This window comes from Arvicanthis niloticus, chromosome 2 (assembly GCF_011762505.2).
Source record: "Arvicanthis niloticus isolate mArvNil1 chromosome 2, mArvNil1.pat.X, whole genome shotgun sequence".
Taxonomy (NCBI): Eukaryota; Metazoa; Chordata; class Mammalia; order Rodentia; family Muridae; genus Arvicanthis; species Arvicanthis niloticus.
In genome coordinates, this window is record NC_047659.1 from 125,741,551 (window position 1) to 125,769,491 (window position 27,941).

At 46.5% G+C, this 27,941-nt stretch overlaps 1 protein-coding gene across 1 annotated transcript in view; it reads left to right on the forward strand.

Annotated features, from left to right (window-relative positions):
- The window catches only part of Cnbd2 (cyclic nucleotide binding domain containing 2), a 61,824-nt gene that overhangs the window by 27,151 nt on the left and 6,732 nt on the right, over window positions 1-27,941 (forward strand). Inside the window, exons 6-11 of the mRNA XM_034493661.2 lie at window positions 1,150-1,306; window positions 1,768-1,919; window positions 4,235-4,373; window positions 12,221-12,335; window positions 20,665-20,842; window positions 22,851-22,971. Coding sequence (XP_034349552.1) covers window positions 1,150-1,306; window positions 1,768-1,919; window positions 4,235-4,373; window positions 12,221-12,335; window positions 20,665-20,842; window positions 22,851-22,971 — 862 coding nt within the window. The remainder of the gene's footprint in view (window positions 1-1,149; window positions 1,307-1,767; window positions 1,920-4,234; window positions 4,374-12,220; window positions 12,336-20,664; window positions 20,843-22,850; window positions 22,972-27,941) is intronic.

The following is a 27,941-nucleotide window of genomic DNA, read 5'->3' on the forward strand; positions in this document are numbered from 1 at the left end:
GCATTAGGCTTGTATGTCCTGAGTGACATACAGAGCTACTAGAGAGATAATGTTCCTCCTCTCTTATCTTTAATTTGGGAGGGTCATTGCCCGCAGGGTGGTGAACTAGGATCCAGGGACCTGGAAGAGAGAACTGGAGGTCGGGGGAACACAAAGAACGACGGCTTGTCTAGAGTCTGATCAAACCATAATTTTAATTTTTTTCACATAGGAGTTACATACACACAGAGTCAGGATGTGAGGAGGGGGATGATGTAGGAGCATAGGTGTTCTCAGGGGGAGCACAGATATCTTCCAAAACAGGGTTTTGGCTGGGTGAAGAAGCAAGGAACAGGTCACTATGACTCTGTCTATGATTCATTTGTTCTTATCCAAGCTGGTACTTTCCACCAAGGCTATCTATCCACAAGGTCTATGACTACTTGTTCTTATCTAGGCTGGTAGTTTTCCACCAAGGCTGCCTGTCTACAAGGTCTATAGCTATCTGTTCTAGGGCCAGTGTTTTCTCACAGAGACCAAGACTTTGTGTTAGCAGGCATGTATGGCTGACTTAGGCCTTCAGTGTATAAGCGAAGTCGCTCCCAACAGGCCATCAGCAGCATCTCATGGAGGTCAGGGGACAACGTGAAGGAATGAGTTCTCTCCTTCCACCGCATGGGTCCTTATAACGAGCTCGGGTATTCAGGCTTGGCGCCAAGTGCCTCCACCGACCCCTTTCTCTGTCTCCTCCTAAGCCTGTCACCTGTAGTTCAGATAAGAGAAACTGAGCTTCGAAGAGCTCAGCTCCTCACAGTCAAACAACCAAGTGCAGAACCAGAATTTGGTCCCCGTTGACTCTAAAGCCAGTGCTTGTCACTGCTCAGTTTCGCTGTATCTCCATGGCCTTGGGCACCTCTGGTCACATACTATCAGTCAAACACTCACAGATGCTAAACTTAACCAACAGTGAGCCAAACTGAAGCAGCTGCTGCTTCCAGAAAGCCTCTGAGGCAGGAGACTGGCTAAGTGTGAGTGAAGGGCCTGACAGACAGGGGATGGGCTGCTCTGAAGTCTCCTCTGCTCTAAGGTTGTGCTCTCATGTCTCTGAGCACACAACCCTGAGTCTAGAACACTTTTAAATAAAAGTCGGCCCTCCACGACCTTTCCCAGGTTTGGTCGCCGGCGTGTAATCGTCAAGAAGGGGCAGAGGGGCAATAGCTTTTATTTCATCTACCTGGGCACGGTGGCAGTGACGGAAGACGAGGATGGGAGCAGTGCTTTCCTGGACCCTCACCCAACACTGCTGCACAGGGGTGGCTGCTTCGGGGTAAGCCACAGGGAAGGCCCTCCACTTCCGGGGCTTGGGGTTGGAGTTTGAGAGGATTCCTGTTCCAGCCTCTTACCCAGGCCCTGACTGCCCTATCCTCTGTGCAAGTCACTGGACCACTTGGGCCCCAAGGCCCTTCCTCAGCTGTCACATGTCAATGAGTCGGACTACGCTGATCAAGTCTCACTACCAAGTCAGGGGTACATCAAGCTCAGTATCTTTGTACTGGTGTATTTATTTGCCTTTTCATCCTTCATAGATTCAGGGATGCCATAGACTCCACAGAGGCCTCTCCGCTCCCTCTGCTCTGGCCTGTTCAGACCTGTTGTCTCTTTCCCACATACAGATAAAGGGTGGGAGGGTAAATGGGAGTCTGGAGGGGCCCAAGGGAGACTTCTAGAGGGGGGCCAGAGGCAGGGAAGATGGATGGATGCGCTGACCCTTGTCCTTGCTTCCCCCAGGAAATGGGCCTTCTGAGCACCGCAGTAAGGAGGGCCACGGTGGTCTGCATGGAGGAGACAGAGTTCCTGGTGGTCGACAGAGAGGATTTCCTTGCAAATAAGCTGGGTGATGAAGTTCAGAAGGAAACTGAGTATCGGTACAACTTTTTTAGGTAACCCCGCCTCATAGGATGTCTTTTCCCTTTCCCTGGCTTGGCTTTGCCTTTGATTGCTGATGGTTGCTGTTGGCCTTGGGTGCTTGGAAATCCCCATCCCCATCCAGCTGCTCTCTCTAGCCAAACTCCAAGCATTGCCTTCATAGCTCAGCTCGAATATTTCTTCCTCGGGGAGTAGTGTCTAAAAGCTGAGAGTAGTTGACATAGGCTAAGCGCGTGCCGGGCCAGGCAGGGGCTAAGTCCTTTTTATACTGGTGTTGCATCCCGTCTCATATTCAATCCTGTGGGGCTGTTCCTTTGATTTTCCTCGGTATGTAGATGAGAGTACCAGGGCTCAGGATGATGTCATGCCATGTCTAATTAAAAAATAACAAGGCCTGGGTGGTGGTGGCGCATGCCTTTCATCCCAGCCTTTGGGAGGCAGAGGCAGGCGGATCTCTGTGAGTTCAAGGATAACTAACCCTGGTCTATAGAGTGAGTTTCAGGAAAGTCAAGGTTACACAGCAAAACCTGTCTTGAAAGACCAAATCAAAACAACAAAGTCCCAGTGTTCTATTTCACTTAATGTACTTCATTTGTTAATCACCTCAGGATAGGGTACCCCATTTACAATTCTGTTGTACCCTGTATTCCTTGAAAACTCTACCCATACCATGACTCTCCACTGTGTAGTAATTGTTTGATAGTTTGCATGCCATATCTGACAGTAACTTGCCAGCAGAGACCAGTATGGCCTCTCCATCATTGTCATCTCCCTGTTGTCATAGCGCCAAGCACACACAATGCTCAGCAACTAAATGTTGACTAAATGAAGCTGTGCTGGACGGAGTGTCTAGCCCATGTCTGGCCTGGGAGGTAGCATCATTAAGGGGTTGGAGCCTGGAAAAGGCAGGAAGGGGTCTGAGAGAAGTGGAAATGGCGGGGGAAGGGTCTCACACCAAACCTCAGCTCCTAGGCTTACTCAGAGGAAAGTTCCAGGGACCCATTACATTTAGTAGGTAGAGCTTATTTGAGCAGAGCACAGCAAAGCCAAACGGAAACAGTGCGAGACTCATCTTACTCCCAGAACCAAAGCAAATCCTGAGAACTGCAGCCAGCAACAGAGATGCGATGAGAGAACATGGAGGGAAACTTGGTTGCTACAACCTAGTTGGCGGTGTGGTATGGTTTAGCTGGTTTGTAGTTTAGCAGCCGACTGTACAGAACTTTCACCAGCCTCAGCTCGATGCTGCGACTCTATCAGTTGTTTCTGAGCCCAGCCCAGGTCCACAGCCTCAGGTCTAAGGCAACTGGGGTAGGGCTTTAACTCTTGGGTTTTAGTCTCCTGCCTCATGGAATGGGACAGTGAGAGCTCTCTTCCAGGCTGTAATGATGGGATGAAGTGATAGAGAGAGGGGAGGGCCCGGTACGTGGCACACAGTAGGTGCTCTTCTGGGGGCACACAGTAGGTGCTCTTCTGGGGGCACACAGTAGGTGCTCTTCTGGGGGCACACAGTAGGTGCTCTTCTGGGGATGTTTTTCCTCTTCCTCCTTTCTAGACAGCCCTCTGAGGTCAGGGTATGGACCCTGTTCCTATGTCATGCTCAGAAATGAACTCAGCATGTTTGACGCCTGCATACATTTTGAGTTAACAAGCTCAGTCAACCTGGGTCAGTCGAGTTTTGAGCCCATAACGTGTTAGGATGTAGGGAGATTTGTCATTGTTAACAGCCCCGTGGAGCCACCAACCAGAGAGGCAGTTTCCGACTCAAGGTCCGTGAGGTCAGAGGGAGAGATGGCCTCTTAGGAGTGGAGCTTTAAACAACTCCAAAAGACTCCAGACATCTCTCCTCTCCTCAGGCTCAGAGCTAAATGTTCGAAGCTAACAGACCAGAGGCATCTAGAGGCTGGTTTAAGTTCTAAGACCTAAGGTAGGGCAAGGACTCCTTGGTTAGGAACCAAGTGGCCAGCGTACTGAAGTAAGAAACTGCACCTGAGCTGGCCTTCCTTGGCGTGGGATGAGCTTGCCGAGCCAGAATTACAGAGAGAGGCAGAGACGGAATTTGGAAGAAGATTCCTAGATATGGAATCAGAATGGGAGGATTCAGGTACCGCATAACTCCAGAGTTTGAGCAGCAACAGGGAGGGGCCTCAGCTGAGGAGAAGGCCTTGAAGAAATGCCGAACGTTGACCACAGACTGGGTGAGGTGACTCTGTGTGTCCTGGTGAAATCTTCTACCCCACGCATTTTCACAAGAATCAAAGAACAAGGCCCCTTTCTGGAACATTGTAGTATTGAGTGACAAGTTCTAATATGCTTTCCTCTCCCCTAGGAAGTTGGATATATTCCAGTCTTGGTCTGAAGAGAAGATCTGGAAGCTGGTGGCCTTGGGGAGGATAGAGAAGTTCTCGTATGGACAGCTGGTATCTAAAGACGTCACAAGTTCGGCGTTTATTACATTTATCTGCAAGGTGAGGTCTGATCTGGGAGCAGAGCTGGGAAGAACAGTCCTAATTTACAGCCCTCTGGCCAGGCAGGCGTGTTGGAGCCTGTTCTGCAGTTTGTGTAGCACATGTACTTTTCTGACCTTCCTTGCTCTGGCTTCATGCCTACGAGGCAAAGCATGGAGAGCTTGCCTCAGTGGGTCACTGTGCCTCAGTGGGTCACTGTGCCTCAGTGGGTCACTGTGCCTCAGTGGGTTGGGATATACAGTGCACCCCTGTTGGTGGGGGTGGGAATGGGAGTCCTTTTTGAATGTTGGAAAATGAGTGTAAGACCTAACTCTATGGACTACATCTTTTGCTGCATACATCCCTATATTCAGATTCATAACTTAGACAAGTAAGAGACTGAGTAATCATAAAGCAACTGTTAAATATGGAAGCACGATATCCTCACTCCTTTTCTAATGGTGTAAGGTGAAATTTATAGAAAACATTTATATCATAAAAAATCACAATTTTTGTGTTTTGGGGTCACTGTTAGGTATAAAAAAGCCACTTGACATTCGCACTGTGCCACTTTAACAGTCGAGCTGTTAACTGAGATTTAACGTGCCTCCCAGGTAGGTGGTGCATACACCATGAATACACTGGTCATGGCTCGTGTCCTAGGCATGACAGAAGAGGGTGGCAAGAAATAGACTCGTGGTACTCAGAAAGCTGCACAACTTCCAACGTACAATCTGTACATCCGAAGCTTCCTATTCAATGGTCTTTCTCTGGTAGACTATGGGTAGCTGTAACTACAGAGAAGTTTGTTTATGCTTCACGGCCTAGGCCTCACACTAACCTCCCAAAGGTTGGTAGGGCCCTCATTCTCCTTCAACAGAAAAGTAAACTGAGGCACAAGAATATGGCTGTCTATGGTCATGGAGTGAAAGGGAGGGGGCAAAGTTCAACCCAGCTCTATCCAACTCCAAAGCTCTTCTGGGGAACTGGGACTGGAGTTGGCCTGCCAGTTCCTTACACTGCAAGTCACCAAAGATACATGGTGCATTTTTGCCAAGCTTATGCTGGTCCAGGGTATGAACGCAGGCAAAGATGGGGAAGGTTCATTCTGTCTCTTCCACTGGACCTGCAGCATAGTCACACTGAGAATGCCAAGTGCCAAGGGATATTTATAAGTGGTTTCCAAGGACTGGAGAGCAGAGCTGCAAGGCTGGTGGCTTTACAGGAACTTCCTGAAGGAGCTGAGGGGAAGATGAGACCGGTAGATCCAAGGTGCACACAAGATTGGCATGCACTGGAAATGGCTTGTGTAGGCTGTCCCCAGCTGAGTGTTACATTTTCAGGCATTTTATGAGTTGGTAACACAATACTTATCTTTTTGTTTAACTTATAACTTTATTAATAATAATCGCATTTATAGATATTTTAGAACACTCGCCTAGGAGACATGGGATAACAGCGGGAGCCCTTTGGGATTCAGGTAGCTCCTACAAGCAACTCCAGAGGCCTTCAGTCAAGAGCAGAGCCCGAAAACTTGTCAGATTCATTTTGTGGAACCGCACGCAGCACACTGACTTCCTGTGCAAGCCGTGAGTTCACTGGGGAAGATATTGACAGAGAACATCGGCCTGGTGCAGTCCCACAACACGAAAGCAATACATTTGTCCTCAAGCAAATTGTAAATTGGAAGTATAAAGGGACCACCATTGACACTTCCTCTCCCACACCCCTCCACCTCCGAGCTGCAGCCATGAGAAAATGATGGATTTGGGAAAGGGACTCCAGATAACATTTCCATTTCATTGTGACTTCATAGACATCAAATGGGAATGAACAAAGGCCCCTCCTGCTGATGGCGTGATTTAAAAAAAGGGCAGGACAGGACATTTTCTTTCTTTCTTTCTTTCTTTCTTTTTTTTTTTTTTAAAGATTTATTTATTTATTTATTTATTTATTTATTTATATGTATATGAATACACTGTCGCTGTCTTCAGACACACCAGAAGAGGGCATCAGATCTTATTACAGATGATTGTGAGCCACCATGTGGTTGCTGGGACTTGAACTCAGGACCTCTGGAAGAGCAGTCAGTGCTCTTAACCTCTCCAGCCCAGGACAGGACATTTAATAAATACTACTTAAATGAGTACTATTTCAAGGGCCTGCTGTGTGCCAAACAGTCATGGTTCTGAAGACCCAGTGGGAAAAGAAGGTACAAGCTTGACAGGGCGGTGTGTAAGAAGAGCAAAGGAACCAGATCTTTCGGACATCTATGAGAGGAGGTCAAAACGGGACAAACCAGGAATTCCTGAGCTTGGAAAGTTCTCATGCCTAAATCCAAAACTATTAGTGCCTTCAGTAACCTGGGGCCATGGTGTTCTATGAAGAAAAAATTAAATACAAAAAGGATCTCCGGGCCAGCAAGATGGTTCAGCGAGTAAAGGAGCTTGCCACCAAGTCTGACAACCTGAGTTCAATCCCTGGAATCCATTCACATGATGGATGTTGAGAACCAACTCCTAAGTTGTCCTCTGGCCTCCACATCTGTGCTATGGCGTGAGTCCCTCTCAAAAAAACTATAAGAAGCCTCATGTGAGGCTGAGAGTGGTCAAGTGATAGAGGGCCTTTGAAACTTTCATTAAACTCACTAGGGAAACGGTGCATTCGGCTTCATTTGCCAGATCCTGGTTGGTCTGTGAGGATGGACCGGTGAGGAGTTCAGACAACTCCAATAGCGGCTGACAACTGGTAGGATGTGTGGAATTTCTAGTAAGTGTGCGTATTTTATTCAGTACAAGTAGTCTTGACATCCTCTATTTTTGCCATGCTGAGGATTGAACCCAGGCACCTGCACAGAGCAGCCAAGGGATCTATCACTGAGATATATTCCACCCCCCCCCACCTCTTTTTAAAAGTTAGTTTATTTTAATTGTACATTTTCTTACATCTGCCATTGTTTTATTTTAGAGACAGGGTCTCCATATGTAGCCCAAGGTGGCCTTGAACTCTCATCTTCCTGTCTCCAGTATTGAGGATTTCTGTGCTCCACACTGGGCCTGATGCATTCCTTATGTGGGTAACATTTGTGGACAAGAACCTGGAAGTGCATTTCCCCGTTGTTAGGCTTATCACCACCACTAGAGGGAGCATTGTCCTTCCAGGGTCAGTCCTCCTTTCCCAAAAGGATCAAGGCTAGCTATTGTGGAGCAGAAGGGGATTTCTCTCAGGCCTGTTAGTTAATTAGGTAGCAGATTGTGGAGGGGTAGAGGGGTGGAGGGGTGGAGAAAACTGCCGAAGCAGATCCTGAACTGCAAATGCCTGACACTCAGGCGGAAAGAGGAAGCCACTCACACAGCTGGTGCCCAGAGTAATCAAGCGACTCCCCAGCACTTCCCAGACTCTGCCTCATTAAGCACATCCATCAATGGGACCCAAAGAGCCCCAGGACCTTTGCTTCAAGGAGCTGAAATTGACGTGACTGGCTTCCAGTCTCTACACATTCAAAAGGGATAACGTTCAACTTCTTGTCCTCTGCCTCAGGCTCTGGAAGGCTGGGACTACAGGACCACCCACAGGCACCACCGTGGGTTCATTCTATTCTCACCTCCATTATTCATCTGTAAAATGGACCACTGACTTCAAAAAGTCAATGCAATAAGAGTTTAATATTCAAAATCTTTTATTTTTCAAAGAAGGTGTGTTAGAGAGATGGTTCAGTTGTTAAGAGCATGTACTGTTCTTACAAAGGCTACCTGTAACTCCAGCTCCAGGGGACCTGATACATTCTTCTAACCTCATATGGCAACTGAATTCTCTCTCTCTCACACACACCCCTCTGTGCAAGTGCATGTGTATGCAATAAAAAATAATAAGACAATTTTTAAAAAATAGCTTTTTTTAAGCACAGGCATCCTTGGTTAGTGTTCACCCACCAATCCAGGGCTTCTAAACATGGTTCTGCCCAGTGAGCAGCCATAATTGGGAACTCATGAGACACGAATTCTGTCAGGTACAGTGGCAGCTGTATGGAATCCCACCACTGGGAGGTAGAGACGGAGAGGCCGGGAGTTCACGGTCATCCTTAGCTATTTAGGGAACTGGAGGACATTGTTGTCTGTGAAACATGGCCTCAAAAACTAAAAGAGTCTCATCCAGGTACAGTGGCATATGACTGTCCTCTTGCAATATAAGCACCTGGGATACTGACATAGGAAGATTGATTCAAAATTGGGGCCAGCCTGGGGCATTCCAGGACAGCCTCCTCCTGTTGGACAGTCTGTGGGTATTGGCAAGTATTTGATAACCTATATCAACTAGTGCCATATGTAATAACTGTGCTGTCCTAAATCCACACTGCTCCACCCATGCCTACCCCACCTCCCAGTCAGGATCATAGGTCTGTTCTTGTCACTGTCATAGCTTTGTCTTTTCTAGAATGCCATAGGTTGGAATCATGGAGTATGTCACCATTCAGACTGGCTTTTACTTACACGTTTGCATTTAAGAATTTTTTTTATCACTTGATTTCTTTTTAGTGTTGAACATTATTTCATTGTTGAGATGCATCACACTTTCTCTCTCTCTCTCTCTCTCTCTCTCTATATATATATATATATATATATATATATATATATATATATATATATATATATATATAGGCAAATTCTCAGACTCTCCACTCAAGAGCTATTAGATCCAAAAGACCAAGAGGGAGGGCTTGTAAGCAGTTAATAAAGCTTCAAGAATTCTGAAGTACACTCTAGAAAGTACTTTTTAAAACTTTTTTTTTTTTACTTATTCACTTTACATCCCACTCACTGCCCCTCCCAGTTATCCACCCCAATCCTTCCTCCCTCCCCCCTCCCCTTCTCCTCTGAGCAGGTGGGGGCTCTCCTGGGTATTCCCCCCCAACCTTGGCACTTCAAGTCTTTGCAAGGCTAGGCGCTTCCTCTCCCACTGAGGCCAGAAAAGGCAGCCCAGCTAGAACTTATCCCAAATACAAGTAACCGCTTTTGGGACAGTCCCCATTCCAATTGTTTGGAACCCACATGAAGGTCAAGCTGCAATGTGAGACTTGTGAGCGGGGAGACCTGGGTCCAGCCCCATATGTTCTTTGGTTGGTGGTTCAGACTCTGGGAGTCCCAAGGGTCCAGGTTAGTTGACTCTGTTGGTCTTCTTATGGAGTTCCTGTCCCCTTCAGGGCCCATAATCCTTCTTCCTGTTCTTCTCTGAGTCCCCAAGCTCCATCCTCTGTTTGGCTGTGAGTATCTGTATCTGTCTGAGTCAGCTGCTGGGTAGAACTTTTCAGAGGACAATTTGCTCCTGTCAGCAAGCGTAACAGAGTATCATTAACAGTGTTGGGGACTGGTGCTTGTCCATGAGATGGGTCTCAAGTTGGGCCAGTTATTGGTTGGCTTTTCCCTTAGTCTCTGCTCCATCCCTAGAGTACTTTTTAAAAGGGAAATTCTTGTCTCTCCCTGAAAAGATTGGCTCACTGCAAAACGTGCGTGGAAGTTAAGTGCCACAGGTGACTCCGGGAGAGTCCGGGGTTCCTGAGGAAGGAATGTTGAGGCCACAGTGTGGCTGCAGGTAGGGCGCCCTGGGCCAGCAGTGAAGCTAGGTTTGTTCCTTATAGTGCTTTACTAAAATCTAGACTTTAATGTCAAGATTTATATGACAGTTCTCATCTGTGACTTTGAGAATTCAGAGCAGACCACAGCATGCCAGATCCTGTGTGTCCTCTAGCTGGAACTGAGATGCCCCTGCTCTTCGGAAGGGACCGCTCTGTTGTCTCACTTGTACTTGGTGTAGCTGCCTGTTCAGACTTCCTCAGCATCCTGACTCCTGTGTTCCTGCCACCTGAGACTGAAGCCAGCAGCCGGCGGCTGATTTCTCCTGAGCGAGGTTGGGGAATAGCATTCCTACTGGGATCGCAAACTCAGTTATTGGCCATAATCGATCCATTCTGAGCCACTTGGGGACACATGGTTGGACACAAGTACCAGATGCAATAAAGAACTGTAAGAGTCTTTCCCAGGAGGAATCCTTTCTCTTGCATCTGCATTTCTTGGGTGAGAATTTGTTGAATGAATGTTGAACAAAGCCCCAAGGACAGGGCCTGGCATACAGCAGAGGCGTGTGAGATGTCTGTTCTCTTGTCAATAGTAGGTTGTCTTCTAGCTCAACCCTTCTGTGTCTCTTAGAGTTCCTATTAGGAAGGGTAAGATCCCTGAAGCTGGGGAGATGGCTCAGTGGTTAAGAGTACTGGCTGCTTTTCCAAAGGACCTGGGTTCAGTTCCCAGCACCCACACGGCAGCTGTCAACTGTCTGTAACTCTAGTTCCAAGAGATCCGATCCCCTCACAACAATATATAAAAAATAAAATATAAATAAATTTTTGAAAAGGGTAAGATTTCTGTAAAGATGGGACATAAAAGGAACATTTTTTTCCCCTGCTGCTGGGATTTAAGCCCAGGGCTGTGAATATTCTAGGATTGCTTTGTTATTGTTTCTTCTTAGCCCATGCTGGCCTCAAACTTGAAATTCTCCTGCCTCAGCCTTTGTTGTGCTGAGACTACAGCCTGTGCTTCCACACTTGGCCTGGGGACTCCAAACTCCCACGGTCAGGAGAGCAAGAATCAAAGACTGGCTTTTAAAGTTTCTGCTCACAGTTTCCACTCACACCATCACAAGCCTCCTTTTTAAGGAAACTGACCAAAGCAAATAAGGAGGCCGTGCCCAAAGAGTGGAAAAGTACTGTCCCACCGTCCCATTGCCTGCCTAGGGGAGGAACTCCAGCATTTGGGAACTGACTCAGTGGCCTCTATTGAATTAAAAGATGCCTGGCAGTGGTGGCCCATACCTTTAATCCAAGCACTGGGGAGACAGAAGCAGGCCAACTTCTGAGTTCGAGGCCAGCCTGGTCTAGAGAGTGAGTTCCAGGACAGTAAGGGCTATGCAGTGAGACCCTGTCTCTCGAAAAAAAAAATTAAAGATTCAGGTTAGAGATACTTGCTGTGCAGGGCATAGGAAACCCCTGCAAAGTGGTGTGCACGGTCATTTTCTCCTATCTAGAAGTAAGCATGAGTGGGCAGGGTTGAAATAAGAGACAAGGAAAGACGATAGCTTTCCTAGTGTTACCTAGCACTTTCCACTCAGAGTTCATTACCCAGAACTGAGTCACTGTCCTCCCCTCTCTCTCCCTCTCCTTTCTTCTTCTGCCTTTCTGTTAACCCACATTTTTACCTGCTGCAGTTACCTGAGAGGCGAGTGGGCATCCCCTGTTGTACTCACTTTCCTTGGGGACCTAGGTGATTTTTTGCTTTTTTTTTTTTCAAAGGTTTTTTTGTTTGTTTGTTTGTTTTGTTTTGTTTTATGTATAAGGGTGTTTTGCCTGCATGTATATAAGTGCACCATGTGTGTGCCTGGTGTCTGAAGAGGCCAGAAGAGGGCGTCCGATCCCCTGGAGCTGCAGCTGCAGCTGAGAGTGAGCTGGTGGCTGAGCCTGTCTGGAAGAGCGGCCAGTGCTCTTGACCTCTGAGCCATCTCTCCAGCCCACAGGTCGTCATGTCTAGGATTAGAAGTTAACTCCAATATAATTATGGAAGTCAGGGAACCTCAATATCAACAGGATGTGTCATCTGCAGTTCACAACGCCACCAAGTGTCCCATTCCATCCTTGATGGTGACCTTGGTCAGTGCCAGTACTATGTTTAGTTTTTATGTGGAGATAACATTTTGATCAAGAAGAACACCTTGAACCACGTGTACTGAGCAAATAAAACAAAACGGGATCAGGTGAGGTCAAAGCCTGGCCTGCCTGGAGTGTCCAGGGATAACCCTTTGCTTGTGTCTTTTGATGTGTCCAGGGCAGCTGTGAAATCCTGCGTATGATAGACCTGGGGGGCTGCCGTGCCTATTACAAGTGGGTCTGGCAGCAGCTGGAGCTGTTGGACTACAAGCCTCTGAGGGTTCACGACAATGGTAAGTCACATGACCACATCTGTCATTGGACAGCACAGCTGGCTGGGGAAAGATGTGTCCCCTGGGTCCCTTCCTGGCTCCAGTCCCCAGTGCACAGACTTGTGGACGTCTCCTGCTCTGATCATTCTTTTCTAAGAACCAAAGAGTCCTGCCTGCTGGCCAGGCTGCCCCCTCCCTCTCGCTGGCTTCTTCTATAGAAGTGCCTCCTCCTGCCTCACACACCCCTACCTCTATCTTTCCCCAGCTCTCGTCTGCTTCTCACATCTTACCAAAGCATCTTTTATTCAGAGACTTCTCCCAGGCTTCTCATGCTGAAGCAGCATTTCCCTCTGCTCTCACTATATCCCATTTTTGTCTGCTGAATTTGTCTTCTGTCGTGTCTATCCCACTGAAATCATACACTGAATCTGAATTGGTTGTTAAGTAGCTGTCTCCATAGAATTTAAGCTCCATGTTCCCAGGGCCTGTGGCCATCCCAGGCATCTTGTATATATTCAGAGTGACTCACAGAGTCAATAGACATCTGCTTATGTTGTTGCTACTGTGGATGGTTTTAAGTATGTCCTAAGATGTGACTGTGTCTATGTATTCTCTGGCGCCCATCTCAGTTCATATAGATGCCACGAGTAGCTGCTGTATCATTCATTGAATTCTGCATATACCCAGTAGTTTGGCTGTTTATACATAAGTGTAATTCATATAAAAATATATTAGCCAGGGTTCTCTAGAATAACAGAAATTATAGAATGAATCTCTGTATATTTAGAACTCTATATATTTAGGAAAGGGATTTGTTAGAATGGCTTACAGGCGGTGGTCCAGCTAGCCCAACAGTGGCTGCCTATAAACATAAGGTCCAAGATTCAGCAGCTGCTAAGTCAACAAGGCTGGACATATCAGCCAGAATCCCAAAGAAGTAGGCTCTAATGTCAGAGAAGGAATGGTCTTGCTAGTGAGGGGAGAGGAAGCAGGCAGATGGCAAAAGCTTCCCTCTTCCATGTCTTTATATAGGTTTTCGGCAGAAGGTGTGGCCCAGGTTAGAGGTGGGTTTCCCCATCTCTAAATATCTGAATTAAAGGCATGTATTCCTACTTCAGAGATCTGGATTAGAAGTGGATCTTTATCATTCAAATCAAGCCCAAATCCCTCACAGGTGCGCCCTCCACTTTGGGGTTTTAGATAATTCCAGATGTAGTCAAGTTGGCAACTAAGAATTGCCATCACAACAGAGTGTCAATAAGATACAATTATATCTCCATTTCACAGATACAGAAAGTGAGGCTCAGAGAGGTAAGACTCTTGTCTAAGGGTCATATAGAAACTAAGAATGGAGACCCACAGAGCACAGGCCCAGCTTACTGAGAGAAAACCAAGAGCTTTCATGCTTGTCAAAGGCTCCAGCCTTGCTCAGACTCTATTTCCTATTGTAGAACATGAACAGTGCCAGAAAAAAGCACCTAGAATCTGCCTAAGGTAGTAGATTCCTGACTCTGGGGTCATGTTGATTCTGTTCACAAGAGCCTGTTAGGGGGTGGAGGGGGAAGAAAGACAGATGTTTGTGTGTATGTGTGTGAGATATGTGTGTGTATCTGTATGTGTGATGTGTATGTGTGGTGTGTGAGCATGCGTGTGTGTATGTGTGTGAGATATGTGTATGTATCTGTATGTGTGATGTGTATGTGTGGTGTATGAGCATGCATGTATGTGTGGTATGTGTTTTTGTGTGGTTGTGTATGTGTGGTATGAATGTGTATGGCATGTGTATGTCTATGTGGTATGTGTGTGTGTATGTGTGTGATATACACATTTGAGTAAAGAGGCTCCAGCCCTCACCAGACATCCTCAGCGATTCAGGGGTTGCACATCTTACCAAGTATCAGATCTGAATGATCTTCCAGCAGTCCCTTGAGATTATAATCCAGCCTCTCCAAGGGTCACTTGGTGGATGTGGCCAGTTGTTCTGTGATCATAGCTGAAGCCAACATGAGTGGGTGAGCAGGAGAGAAAAGTACATGTGGGTGTGCGGGGTGTGGCAAAGAGAATTTTGGAGTTTGACAGAGCAAGGTTTGCCTCACACAGTAGCAGCTGTCGGCTAGCACTTCAGGTCTTTAGGCTTCTGCTTTCCAGACAGTATCGTCATGAAGATGAGAAGCCTCCTGAGCCGGGTGGTGATGGGAGGCAAAGGCAGATGGATCTCTGTGAGTTCGAGGCCAGCCTGGTCTATAGAGTGAGCTCTGGGACAGCCAGGGCTACACAGAGAAACCCTGTCTTGAAAAACCAAATCAACCAAACAAACAAAACAGAGCTGAAGTTCAGACCACAGGCTCCTGTGCGACACTGTACAAATGGTTGTCTCCTTATACATCCATGTCCACGGGTCCTGTAAAATGTAAATTGTGTTCCCTATATCATAGTATGATTTAGATATTAAACAAATGAATATTCAAAACTCACAGACCACTCCCTGGACGCATGAATCTTTATTCATGGTAGATACTTGTCACCATCATTACAAGGTGACAGGCAAAGCAAAGGGACATCAGCTCTCATATCAGTGCCAATCCATAGATATAAGACTGTACTGAACAAATTTGGATATGCTATGTTTCTATTATGGTCCAGTGCAAAATACTTTTAAATTTCTCTTTTGATTTCTTCTTTGACCCACTGAATATTAATCAGGGTGTTATTTAGTCGCAAAGACTTGGGGACCATCCAGCTACATGTCTTTATTATTTCTGTGATAAAATACTCAGTACAGTTTGAGCCCTCTCAAATGTGTTGAAACTTGCTCTATGGCCAAGAAAGCAATCTCTGTTGGTAAATGCTCCATTTGCATTTGAAAAGAATATGCTGTTATTTGGTGCTGCTGGGTGGTGATGTTAGTCAAGTGCTCTGTGTCCTTCCTGATTCCCAGCTCTGCTCTGTCAGCTGTTAACTCTCGGAGCTGAGAAAATCTCCAGCTACTGTGTTCTCTCCCCCTCTCCTCCCTCCCTCCCCCTCCCCCAGCCCCCTCTTTACCGTAGGCTGACATTGACTTCAAGGTCCTAGGGAACCACAGAATTGACCTCTTCAAGATAAGAAAAATGAAATGAACCCTCCCCCCTTTTTTTTGAGGTGCTAGACCTTGAATCCTAGACTGCACAGAGCAGGCAGGTCTACCCCCAGCTACATCCCTGGCCTAAAATGAACTTCTTTGTCTCTGGTAGCATTCTTTGCTCAAAAATCTCCTTTTTCGCCAGGCAGTGGTGGCGCACGCCTTTAATCCCAGCACTTGGGAGGCAGAGGCAGGTGGATTTCTGAGTTCGAGGCCAGCCTGGTCTACAGAGTGAGTTCCAGGACAGCCAGGGCTACACAGAGAAACCCTGTCTCGAAAAACCAAAAGCCAAAAACCAAAAACCAAAAAAAAAAAAAAAAAAAAAAAAAAAAAAAAACTCCTATTTCTGATAGTATTTAATTTAGCTTCCTTTGATTGCTGTTAGTTTGATATTTCCCTTTCTGTCCATTTGTGTTTACTTCTTGGGTGTCTTTGTATTTAAAATAGCTTTCTCTTTTTCTCTTTGTTTTTTTTCTTTTTGGTTTTTTGTTTTGTTTGTTTGTTTGTTGTGGTAATGGGAGATCAAACCTAGGGTCTTGTGTGTCCTGGGGAAGCACTGTACCACAGAACTATATCTGTGGTCACTAAGATAAGTCTATTTTAATCTTTTAAAACATTTTGTTTATTTTAGGTGGGAAGGACATGTGTGTGTGTCAGAGGACAAGTTTTAGGAGTTAATTATTTCCTTCCACCATGGGGCTCCTGCAGGGTTGAACTCAGGTTACCAGGCTTGGCAGTGAGTGCCACTGCCCCATCCCTCCTTGCCCAGACAGGGTTTCTTTGTGTACCCATGGCTGGCCTAGAACTCACTCTGTAGAGCAGGTTGGCCTCAAACTCAGATCTGCTTGCCTCTGCCTCCTGAATGCTGGGATTAAGGGTGTACACCACCACTCAGTGGCAAAGTGCCTTTTTAAAATGAGTTTCTTAAAGGCAGCGTAGGGTTGAGTCTTACTTTTATTCATTTTTAAATTCAGTCTGACAATCTCTGCCTTTCCTAAGATGTCTAAAATATTTACATGTAATATGTTTAAGACTGAAATCTACCATCTTTCTGTCTCTTTTCTGTTTCTTCTGTCTGGTCTCTTTTACTTAACCCTGCCTACTGAATTCTCTTATATGATTTCCTCTGATTGTCTTGTTGGCTCTTTGCAGTTTCTATGTTGTCTTATTTTAGTGCTTGTCTCATGACCGTGACATGTCTGTAGCTTCTGTCAGCCTGCTGTCACATGCTGTCACACACCAAATCACACACAATGGATTTTACTTCTTTCCTCCAAGGCATGGCACTATATTCCCACATGTGCTAAAAACGTAACAATACGTGGCCGTTAGTATTGCTTCAGTCACTTACCTTTTAAATGTCCATAATGAATAAAAAAAAGTCCTGTTAATTCACACGATTACCATTTCTTACAATCTCGATTCCTCTGTGTGATCCAGACTTACATCCAGTATCATCTCCTTCTTCCGGGAGTACTTCTAGAACACTTTTTGTATTTCACTTTTAAAATGTAATTTATTTTTTATGGTGTGTGTGTGTCCAAGTGCCGGTGGAGGCCAGAAGAGGGTGCTAGATCCCTTGGTGCTTGGAGGTGTCTGTGAGCGGCCTGGTGAGTGTAACTCTGCAAGAGCTGTGCGTGCTTCCAACTGCTGAGACATCTGTCCAGCCCCTGGTGACAAGTTCCCTCAGCCTTTCTGTGACTAAATACTTCCTTTGTAAAAGATTTCATTTCAATTTCCATATACATGTATATGAGTGTGTGTATGCCAGTGCATGCCGGTGCCCATAGAGGTAAGGGCTGGAGCAGGCGTGAGCCACACAATGTGGGTGTCTTCTGTAAGAGATCCAAGCATTCTTAGCCACTGAGCCATCTCTCTAGCCTGCCAGCTAGAGAAAAGATAATCTCTGCATATCTGTGATAGTTTGGTATGAAGTGGCCTCCCATAAACTCATATGTCCCTTGCCAGTAGCACAGTTGGGAAAGATAATGGAACCTCTAGAAACCTGTAAGAATACACGGTCCCCTACTGGTAGCATGGTTGGGAAAGATTATAGAATTTTTAGGAATTAGGATCTGGCTAGAGGAAGTATGTCACTGGTGGGGCAGACCCTGGGTTACAGGACTGCCCTACTTCCTGCCTAATGTCTTTACTTCCTGACCCATTGGGGTGTGAGGAGTCCCAGGCATGTCTTGGTTGCTATAAGCTCTGCTGTGCCTTCTCCACTAAGATGTGCGACACCACCTCACACTGGGGCAGAAAACAAACATTCCCCTAAATTACTTCAGCCAAGTGTTCTTATTACAGCACCAAAAAATAGTTAATACAGTATGGAATTCCAAGTGAGAGGTTTGTGTTTGTGTGTAATTTGTACACGTGGAGGTCAGAGGACAACCTCTGGGAGTTGATTCTCTCATTCTACCAGGGATTGAACTAAGGTCATCCAGCTTGGCAGCAAGTGCCTTTAACCACTGAGCCATCCTGCTGGTCTTCTTTCAGTAGTATGTATAGTGGGAGTCTATATGAGAGTGCATACTGGTGTGTATGTACATGTAGTATGCATATGGAGGTCAGAGGTCAACGTCAGATGTCTTTTTTCTATTGTCCAGTATCCTAGTTTTTGAGACAGGCTCTCTCCCTGAACCCAGAGCTCACCAGATTGGTTTCAACTGGCTGGTACCAGACCCCGGGAATCCTCCCATTTCCACAGCCCCAGTGCTGAGATTACAGGTTGAGATTATAGACACACTGACACATACATGTGTGCATGTTTGTGTATGTGAATGTGGGCATACATGTGTCACATGTGGAAGCCACAGGACAATCTCAGCTGTCTTTCCCCTTGTTTGGGTTAGGAACTCTTGTTTATCCAAGAGTATGGCAGACTAGCTATCTCTTGCTTGGTTTCTAGTTCCATCTTTATGGAATATGGAATGCTTCTCTCTGCCCCTTCATTTTCTGCTCTATTTCCGGGGGGAGGAGGGCAACAAATAGATGCAGTTTACTTTTTTTTAATAACTTTTAAAATTTATTTCTTATTTATATGAGTATACTGCAGCTGTCTTCAGACACACACTAGAAGAGGGCATCAGATCTCATTACAGATGGTTGTGAGCCACCATGTGGTTGCTGGGAATTGAACTCAGGACCTCTGGAAGAGCAGTCAGTGATCTTAACCACTGAGCCGTCTCTCCAGCCCCACAGTTTACTTTTTAAATACAATCTACTAGTCTACATCTTTTTTATTAGAAAATTGATGTCATTGAACTCCAGAGTTATTATTGACAGGTATATATTAACTCCTGTGTTTCCGTTGGTTTCTGTACTGTTTGGTGTTCTCCTGTTCCTCTTGTGCTCAGTCAATGTTCTAGTAGCGTGGTTTGTTCTTTGCAGCTCCCTAGATGTGTTTACCTTTTTTTTTTTTTTTTTTTTTAAAGGGGGACCCATCTACTTTACATGCATGTATGTGTACTGTGTGTGTCTGTCCGATCCCCAGGAACTGGAGGAGTTACAGTTGTGAGCCACCTTGTGGGGTGCTAGGAGTCAAACCCTGATTATCTGCAAGAGCAACAAGTGCTCCCAACTGCGGAGCCACCTCTCCAGTGCCACGTTTACCTTCTCTTCTGGCCAAAGGAGTCTTCCACGGATGGGTTAATGTGCATGAACTCCCATAATTTGTTTTCATCATGAAAAGTGGCTCTTTCTCCTTATTGTTATTGTTTTTCAGAACTTGAAATAGAGATTCCCTCTGGCTGTACCACCCAAGTAGGAAGTTTAAAGAAGTGAGCCATGAAGTCTGGCTATCTTAGTTAGGGCTTCTATTGCTGTGAAGAGACACCATGACCAAGGCAACTCTTATAAAGGACAACATTAAATTAGGGCTGGCTTACAGGTTCAGAGGTTCAGTCCATTATCATCGTGGCAAGAAGCATGGCAGCATGCAGGCAGACATGGTGCTGGAAAAGGAGGTGATATTTATGTGTCTTGATTTGAAGGCAATAAGGAGAGACTGGCATCCTCTGGCAGTTAAGAGGAAGGCCTCTTCTGCAATGGGTAGAGCCTGCACATGGGAGGAGACCTCCAAAGCCCACCCCCACAGTGACGCACTTCCTCTAACAAGGCCACACCTCCTAACAGTGCTGCTCTCTATGGGCCAAGCATATTCAAACCACCACACTGGCCCACCTTGTTTTCTGAGGCAGAGTCTTTTACTAAGGCATAGAGCTTGCCAAGTGGCCCACAAGCCATGAGGATCTGTCTGTCTGTCTCTCCCCAGGGCTGAGATAGTAAGTACAAGCCACTATGCCCAACTATTTACATGGGTCCTTGGGGATCAAACTCAGCTTTGTACATGCTAGGCTGTAGCCACCCGAGGCCACAAGTAAACTGGGTACACCTGAAAGGGGGGCTGGGAATTGAAGGGGGAAGGAGGGCAAGAAGAGATGAGGCCAAGACAAAGTTCTCTGATCAAGACCCCAAGCTTTAATGTTCAGCTCTCAATTTAAACGGGAAGACCCAACCCACAACCCCTCCTGGTTTCAGATGGGTGGGATAATCCATAGTCCGTTCCAGGTCACGGCCGAAGATGTCTCAAGGCAAGCCCAGGGGCAGTTCTGCTTCTGTGTTCTGGGCAGCCAAGGTGGGTAACTCCACCTAGATCCTGTCACTTGACCTTGTTATGATAAACAAGGTCTCTCAGGCCTGCTCATGGTGGGGGGGGAGAGTACACTAGGCAAGCCCTCTACCAACTAAGCTACATCTCTATCCCAAATGTGATCTATTAGTAGAAAGGGGGGCTTTGAATCAAATAGAACTGAGTTCAAATTATGAGTCCGTCTTTTAGAAGCCAATTTAAATTCTCTGCTCTTAATCTCATCTCTCTTACATTAAACTAATTTCTTTATCTAGCTGTAATGACATAGAGATCTACACAGGGCTGCCAGTGAGAGTGTTTTACGGAACCTGCCTTCTTCCTCCTCCTCCTCTCCCTCCTTTTCCCTCGCCTTCTTTGTCACTGGCTCTGTAGCCTTGGCTAGCCTGGAAAGGCTGGCCTCAAAGTCCCAGAGACTCCTCCAGCAATCCTCCCAAATGCTGGGATTACAGTACAGCCCCACACCTCCTCCTTGCCTTCCTTCATACACCAGAGCTCAGGCAGGTATCTCTGGTGTTTCTCCATCGTCCCACACTACACAAGGCCCATTGGCATGTTTTTTCTGTGTTTTCTCTTAATAGAAATATCTCCAAAGGAGAGATTTAAGGAATTCCAGATCAAATCATACCCTCTACAAGACTTCACTTATTTGAAACTTCTGCGTCTCCAGAAAGCAAGAGAGCAACAGGGAATAACCTTCCACAGGAAGATCAACAAAACAGAAAATAGCCTCCCCAAGTTGCTGGGCCCAAAGATCAAGTAAGCTGAAGTCTTAGCTGGTAGGACGGTGGGATGTGCGTGTGCAGGAGGCAGAGATGCTGGGGGGCGGGGGCAGAAGTGCAGAGGGTCAACCTAGATGCTGGGTGTAGGGTAAGACAGCCCAGGGAAGTCCTGAGTTTGGTATCTAGGCCTGCATTCACTGCCTCTCATTCATATGGCTTCTTAAGGGCATCAGCCATGTGTTTCCCTGGGGACACACAGATTTATGTTTAAAGACTTTTAAAAAGCAGGAAGGATCTTCTGGCTGTGGCAGAAGTCTATGTTTGCTGGGCCCTTTGACTCAGCTTCCTCAGGAGACTGCCCACCTATGGGAGCAAGCTGTAGTATACAGGTTAGCTCACAGTCAGTCTGACCCAGGTTTAAATCCCAGTCTGGTCACTTGCTTTGGGTCCATGTCCCTGGTCAAGGGATCTGAATCTCTAAGACTTTGCTTTGTAGGCAGTGGTTTCTGAGTTTCAGAGTCACTGTAAACCAGTAGTTACACGAACTATTACTAAGTCATACTTAGTGCTGACAGGATGCTTAGTGTCAAGTACTAAGTTATCTGTCCCTAAAGGTGCTGTGGTTATCACTCCCATTTTTCAGGAGAGAAAACTAAGATTCACCAAAGGGTGAAGTTGCTTGTTCAAGGTTACATAGGAAGTTGTAAAGCCAGGATTCAAGCCTGAGCAGCTGGTTAAACATCTGACTTTTATCTGGTCTGAGTCTCACAAATGGCATGGGACAGATCCACATTGAGACCTATGCTTTGGCCTTCACTTGAGGACGAGAAAAGCAGAAAAAGACCATAGCTGGGCTTGCAGGAGCATCACCCACTTTCCCCCTCCCATTTGAAACTCATATATGGTAAGATATCAAAGCTGGGTGTGGTGGCGCATGCCTTTAATCTGAACCCTTGGGAGGCAGAGGCAGACAGATCTCTGTGAGTTTGAGGCCAGCCTGGTCTACAGAGGGAGTTCCAGAAAAGCCAAAGGTGCATAGAAAACCCTATCTAAAGAAAAAGAAAAGAAAAAAGAGGTATCAGTAATGGGGTCAGTGTCAGTGTCCCTGCTTCTTTGGTGGCTTCGTCATTTATCCACTAACACTTCCGGTTTGTTTCACCAACACTTCCGGTCTGCTGGCCTCCATAAGACAACCCATGGTTTCCAGGTTGTTTTTCTTTTTATGGGAGTATTTGTAGTTCCAGCTTTCCCAAGGTGGAAATAAAACAGACCTGGTGTCTCTGGGGAGTCTATATGGGGAAGGGACAACATGGACCCGGAAGTAGAAGATAAAGGGACTGCTGTGTATGCACCTGGCTTGTGCTCTTCTCAGAGGGGCAGGAATGAAGCCTGTCTTGTATATTAGCTAAACTCCAGCTATACTCAGCTGATAAGCTTTTCTCTATTTCTAATCTAATCTGCCTAGCTTCTCTCCTCTGCACCATAGACAAAAACCAAACACAGCACAAGAGGATTGTGTGTGTAAGATTAATCCCAGTTTGAACAAAGGCCAGGGTCTGTAGCCCGACCAGGGAAACTTGTTTTTATAAACAGAGAGGCCACCTCTACTCTGTGTTCCTGTCAAAAAGCCTCAAGCTCTACTTCGTCCCAAGGTGTACACTTTGAACAGTCTGTTTTCATAGGCAGCTCTCGTTGCTGGAAATCCCTTCCCCATAGAAGCTTTGAATTAAGTAGACTGAGCTCCAACCAGGCAACCTGAACTTCATGCCTGGACTTATTGTCCACCAGGCTGGCTCAGCAGCACAGGGTCATCTGTTCTTCGGGAAACATCTTCTGCCAACTAATGCTTCCTAATTTCCTTCTCTTCCAAATCCAGTCTCTCTCACACATCTCTCATCCCAGACAGCAGCAGGCAGGCTCCTTCAGGGTTTGAGTTTTCCCACCTTCTTTGGAGGTGCGAATTCTCCAGAAGGGCTTTCATCCTCAGTAAGGGCTAGCAAACTTGACTTTAAAACAGTTCTGACAAGCAGTCTGTTACATTTCAGATCCAGGTATGGTCATTCAGTCAAATGTTCCATGGTCAACACCAAGTTTGGTGAACTCCCCAAGGAGGCCATAGTGGGGGTCTACATGAAGGTTCACAAGACAGAGGATGGAGATGTCGTGGTAAGTGTACCGAGAGCTCTCTTTACTCTGATGCACAGCACAGATGGGCTGGGAATGTATTGCAATGAGCAGAAAGGCTTAGAAGCACATCTTTCTAGACTTTATATAAGAAATAGTGTTAGGTTGTAGATGGCTCAGGGGTGACGGCGCTTGGAGCTCAAGTCTGACAAACTGACTTAGGTCCCTGGAGCACATAGTAGAAGGAAAGAACTGACTCTTTTTTTTTTTTTTTTTTTTTTTTTTGGTTTTTTCGAGACAGGGTTTCTTTGTGTAGCCCTGGCTGTCCCAGAACTCACTCTGTAGACCAGGCTGGCCTCGAACTCAGAAATCTGCCTGCCTCTGCCTCCCAGGTGCTGGGATTAAAGGCGTGTGCCATCACTGCCCGGCTAAGAACCGACTCTTGAAAGTTATCCTCTGACCTCTACCTGTGCACAGCAGCATGCGCACACGCGCACGCACACACATTAAAGTTTTAAAGAAAAGAATGAACTGGGGCTGAAGAGATGGCCCAGCGGTTAAGAGCACTGGCTGCTCTTCCAGAGGCCCCAGGTTCAATTCCCAGCACCTACATGGTGGCTCACAACTGTCTGTAGCTCAGTTCCAGGGGATCTGACACCCTCACACAGACAGACATACCTGCAGGCAAAATACCAGTGCGCATGAAACAAGAATAAATTAATCATAAAAAAGAAAAGAAAAATAGTATTCCCTTTTGAGAGATAAGGGCCTACAACTTTGGTGTGGTGGTGTATACCTTTAATCATAGTGCCTGGGAGGCAGAGGAAGGCAGAGCTTTCTGAGTGTGAGCCCGGCCTGGACTTAGTGAGTTCTAGGCCAACCAGGATTACACTTTCAGACCCTGTCTCCAAGGTAAAGAAAATAAAGACATGATAAGGATGTTGTGGTTGATCTTTGAGGAGTCGGGGGACCATGAGAGGAGAGGAAAAGGCTTTAAGAGACTTAGAGAATCTGTACTGTATTACAAGGAAGCAGTGGGGAGGGTAATTGAGGAAGAGAAGGAACCAGCTGGAGATGAGGAGGAGCCCCCCTCCCCCTCAGGCAAGTGTGGGGAAGGGAACGAACAAAAATAATCCCTGCACGTAGCTATGACAGTGCCGTGATGGCGGGGAACGGGGAGACAACTCAGCTGGCAAGATGCTAAGTATGAGCATGAACACCCTGAACCTGAGCCAGAGCCTGAGGGAGGAAACTGGATGTAGAGCTTCTGAGAACGCAGACAGGTGGATCCTTGCTAGGCAAACTCCAGGCCAGTGAGACCCCATCTCAAAAAACAACAACAAAATCCAACAGGGATGGCTCCTGAGGCATGACACTTAAGATTGACCTCAGGCTTCCACACACATGTGCACATAAGAGCACACGCCCATAGACAGAAAGATGCCGCCGTGATGAAGCCCGTTACTTTGTATACAGAGACACTGTCATAGAAACGAACAAATGTGTAGATGGGGCTGCTGCTCATGGCTGCAGTGCTTGTCTAGGGGGCCCTGGGTTCCATCCCTCGCACTATGGTGACGGATGGGGAAGGGGAGCAGACTGCGGGGAGAAAAAGATGGGGAGTGGAGGAAGGCGGAAGCTGACTCTTCTGCCTCTGTGGCTACTGCATACACAGACACATAGGCACACACACGTACACAGCCAGCAAACAAATCTATTTTTTTAAAAGATGAGAAAGAAGAGAGGAGAAAATTTATATATGGATGGCCTTGTGCTCCAGGCCTGCAATCCCAGGCTCGTGAAGCCGCAGCAGGAAAATGCAAGTTCAAGGTCAGCCTGAACAACTTAGCAAGACCTGTTTTTTTTTTAAACAAACAAACAAACAAACAAACAAGCAAGCAACCGGGGCTGGAGAGATGGCTCAGCGGTTAAATAACACATGTTACACATGTCTCAAGTGTTACTCATGCAGAGGACCTGGGTTCCATTCCCCCATGATGACTACAACCATCTGTAACTCCAGTTTCAGGGGAATCCAATAGGCCCTTGAGCACCAGGGAGGCAAAACACTCATACTCATTAAATTCATAAATAACAACTAAACAACCAAACAAAAGATGATGTCAGAGATGTGGCTCTGGTCGGGCCCATAACTAATACATAGCATGTGTGAGGTCTCAGGTGCAAGTCCCCAGTGCTAAGAAAACCACACAGCCTAGAGGATGCAATAGAACTGTTTACAGACAATATGGTTGCCTACAAAAACAATCTCAACAGATCAAAAACTCTCCTAAAACTGTCAGATGATTCTAGCAAAGTGACTTTTAGAAGTCACTTGTTTGGGGCAGGTGAGATTGCTCAGTGGATAAAGAGCATAGGGAGAATTGTTTTAAGAAGCCAGATAGAGCTGGGTGGTGGTGGCGCACGCCTTTAATCCCAGCACTTGGGAGGCAGAGGCAAGTGGATTTCTGAATTTGAGGCCAGCCTAGTCTACAGAGTGAGTTCCAGGACAGCCAGGGTTACACAGAGAAACCCTGTCTTGAAAAAAAAACAAAAACAAAAAAAAGGAAGAAAGAAAAGAAAAACAAACAAACAAAAAGGCTAGACAGACTGCCACATACGGGGATGGATTAGTGTTAACGACATCACTGTGAACTCAGACTTAACTCAGATATACCTAGGGAGGCTTCTATGTAGGAATGGCTCAGCAGTTAAGGGTGCATACTGTTCTTGCAGAGGACCTGAGTTTGATTCCCAGCACCACTGAGTGATTCACAACCACCTGTTAACTCCAGCTCTGGGGGATCTAACGCCCCCTTCTGGTTTCCATGGGCACCTGCACACATGGGGCATTCACTCACTCAGACACATAAAAAAATACTAAATCTTTAGAGGCCGGAGACATGGTTCAGCAGGCGAGTGCACATACTGCTCTCTCGGATGATCTGAGTTTGGTCCCAAGAATCCATATCAGGCAGCTCCAGGGGATCCACATTGTATCCCCTGGACTCTTCTGAACAGACCCTCTTCTGTACTCTTCAGACATGCACACACCGCACACACCGCCACTCCATCTACACATAGTTAAAAAGAAAATAAATCTTCAAACCGTTGCAAATCTAAGTCCCGTGTAGCCAGGCAGAGTTTGATGCTGCTATAGTCAGCAGTACTCGGGAGACTGCTGGCCATGAATTTGAAGCCAGCTTAGACTGCATAGGGAGATCCTGTCCCAGGAACAAACAGCACTAACAAAACAATAGAGAGAAGAGAAAAAGAAAAGAAAAGCCTAATGCTGTAACTCGGTCACCTTTTAGCTCATAGTGAGTGTGGGGCTGAACAAAGGTAGAAAGGCAGAGACCTAGCAGAGCCAGAGTCCACTAGGGAAGGGGCTGTATGGTCACCTAGAGCCAGAAACCTGCTCTATCATTGGGTCCTTTCTGCTGTGCCTCAGTTAGGACATCTTCAGGGTCATCCTTATACCCCCTTTCCACATGTCACCTCAGTTGTGAATGCTCTTTCCTATTGGCCTGAGTGTCTGCCAGGGTGCCTGGGTCCTCAGCGTTCTCCATCAATACTGACTTAATTTTTTTTGTTGTTGTTGTTGTTGTTTGAACTCTTGGGAAGGTTTTCCTTTTGTTTAGTAAGCTAGTAACTTTAAACTAGTTGCACCTACCCCCATCCATGGTGAAACAGAAGAATTCCACTCCCTTGCCATGAGATGGCCTGAGATATTTAAAGAACGTCATTCTGGTCTCATTCAGCATTTCTGCAGCCAGGCTCAGTGCCAAGGCTTCAGAGATATCTTCTTTCTCAGGCGGAGGATCTTCCTCTCCAGCTGCTCTTTCCATCACAGTTTCGAGCCCCACCCCCAGTGCCCCAACCCCTTCACGTGCTCGTGCACACTACACACACACACACACACACACACACACACACACACACACACACTTCCTGCTTTTCTACCATGTGTCAGGATTTCAGAGTTCACTTTGTACCACCCAACACCGGGCACCAAGATGGTACTTGGCTGAGGATACTCAAGCCACCTGGAGGCGTGGAAAATGGGTAGATGGTGACTTGGTGGGAAGTTGTGAAAGGAGCAGGAGTGACTGAGTCCCGGCCATAAAGGACACCCCTCACCCCAGTGCTAGAATGCCCAGGAAATAGGTGGGGATTGGAGTAGAGGCCCAGATCTTGAGGGGAATAACAAGAAGCAGGCACAAGATTCTTATTTTCATGTTCCGCTAAAATCTGTGTGGCACTGAGGAAATCACTTTCCTTCTCTGGATCTGTGGCCTCACCATGAAGTGTAGAAATTCCCCAAGTCCGGTTCCCACCTCTAATATGTGACTTTATGTGCATACACATTCATTCAGCAGATTCCTGCATGTCTGCCCCGTTTTAAGAACAGCATGAGGTGCCAGTGTGGGCTAGTAGACCAACCCTGCTCCTGCCACCCTGCACCACATGACCCAGTGAGGGACAAGCGATAAACAGACGAGCTACAAAGATGGAAATAATTGAACATTGCGGCTGCATGTGGACTGGAAACCAAGAGACATCTTACATTGGGTCGTCAGGGAAAGACCAGGGGCTTTGAGGAGTGATGTTTAAACTAAGAATGTTCCAGACTGAAGGGCAGAAAGTTCAAAGGCAGGAAGGAGGCAGGGACTGGAAAGGAGGGCAGGGTGGCTTGAAACAGTGCACACAAAGTTAGGGGTATGGTGTGTGGAGTGAGGCCAGGCTGGAGAGCTGGGCAAGGGTGAGCTAGCCCAGGCCTTGACAATAGAAATGAGGACTTTCATGTTATCCCCAGGGTCTTTGGAAGCAGTTTTAGGAGTCTAACTAAAGAAATGACCTGATGTGACTCAGGTATGGATAGAACCCACACAGGACAATGCTGTCCCCTCAGAGGTCACATCTAGTTACTTTGTGTCTCGTTATCCTGGGCAAACCCTTAACCTCTTTGTGCCTCAGTTTCCTCATGTGTTGGCAGAAAACATGGACTCTGA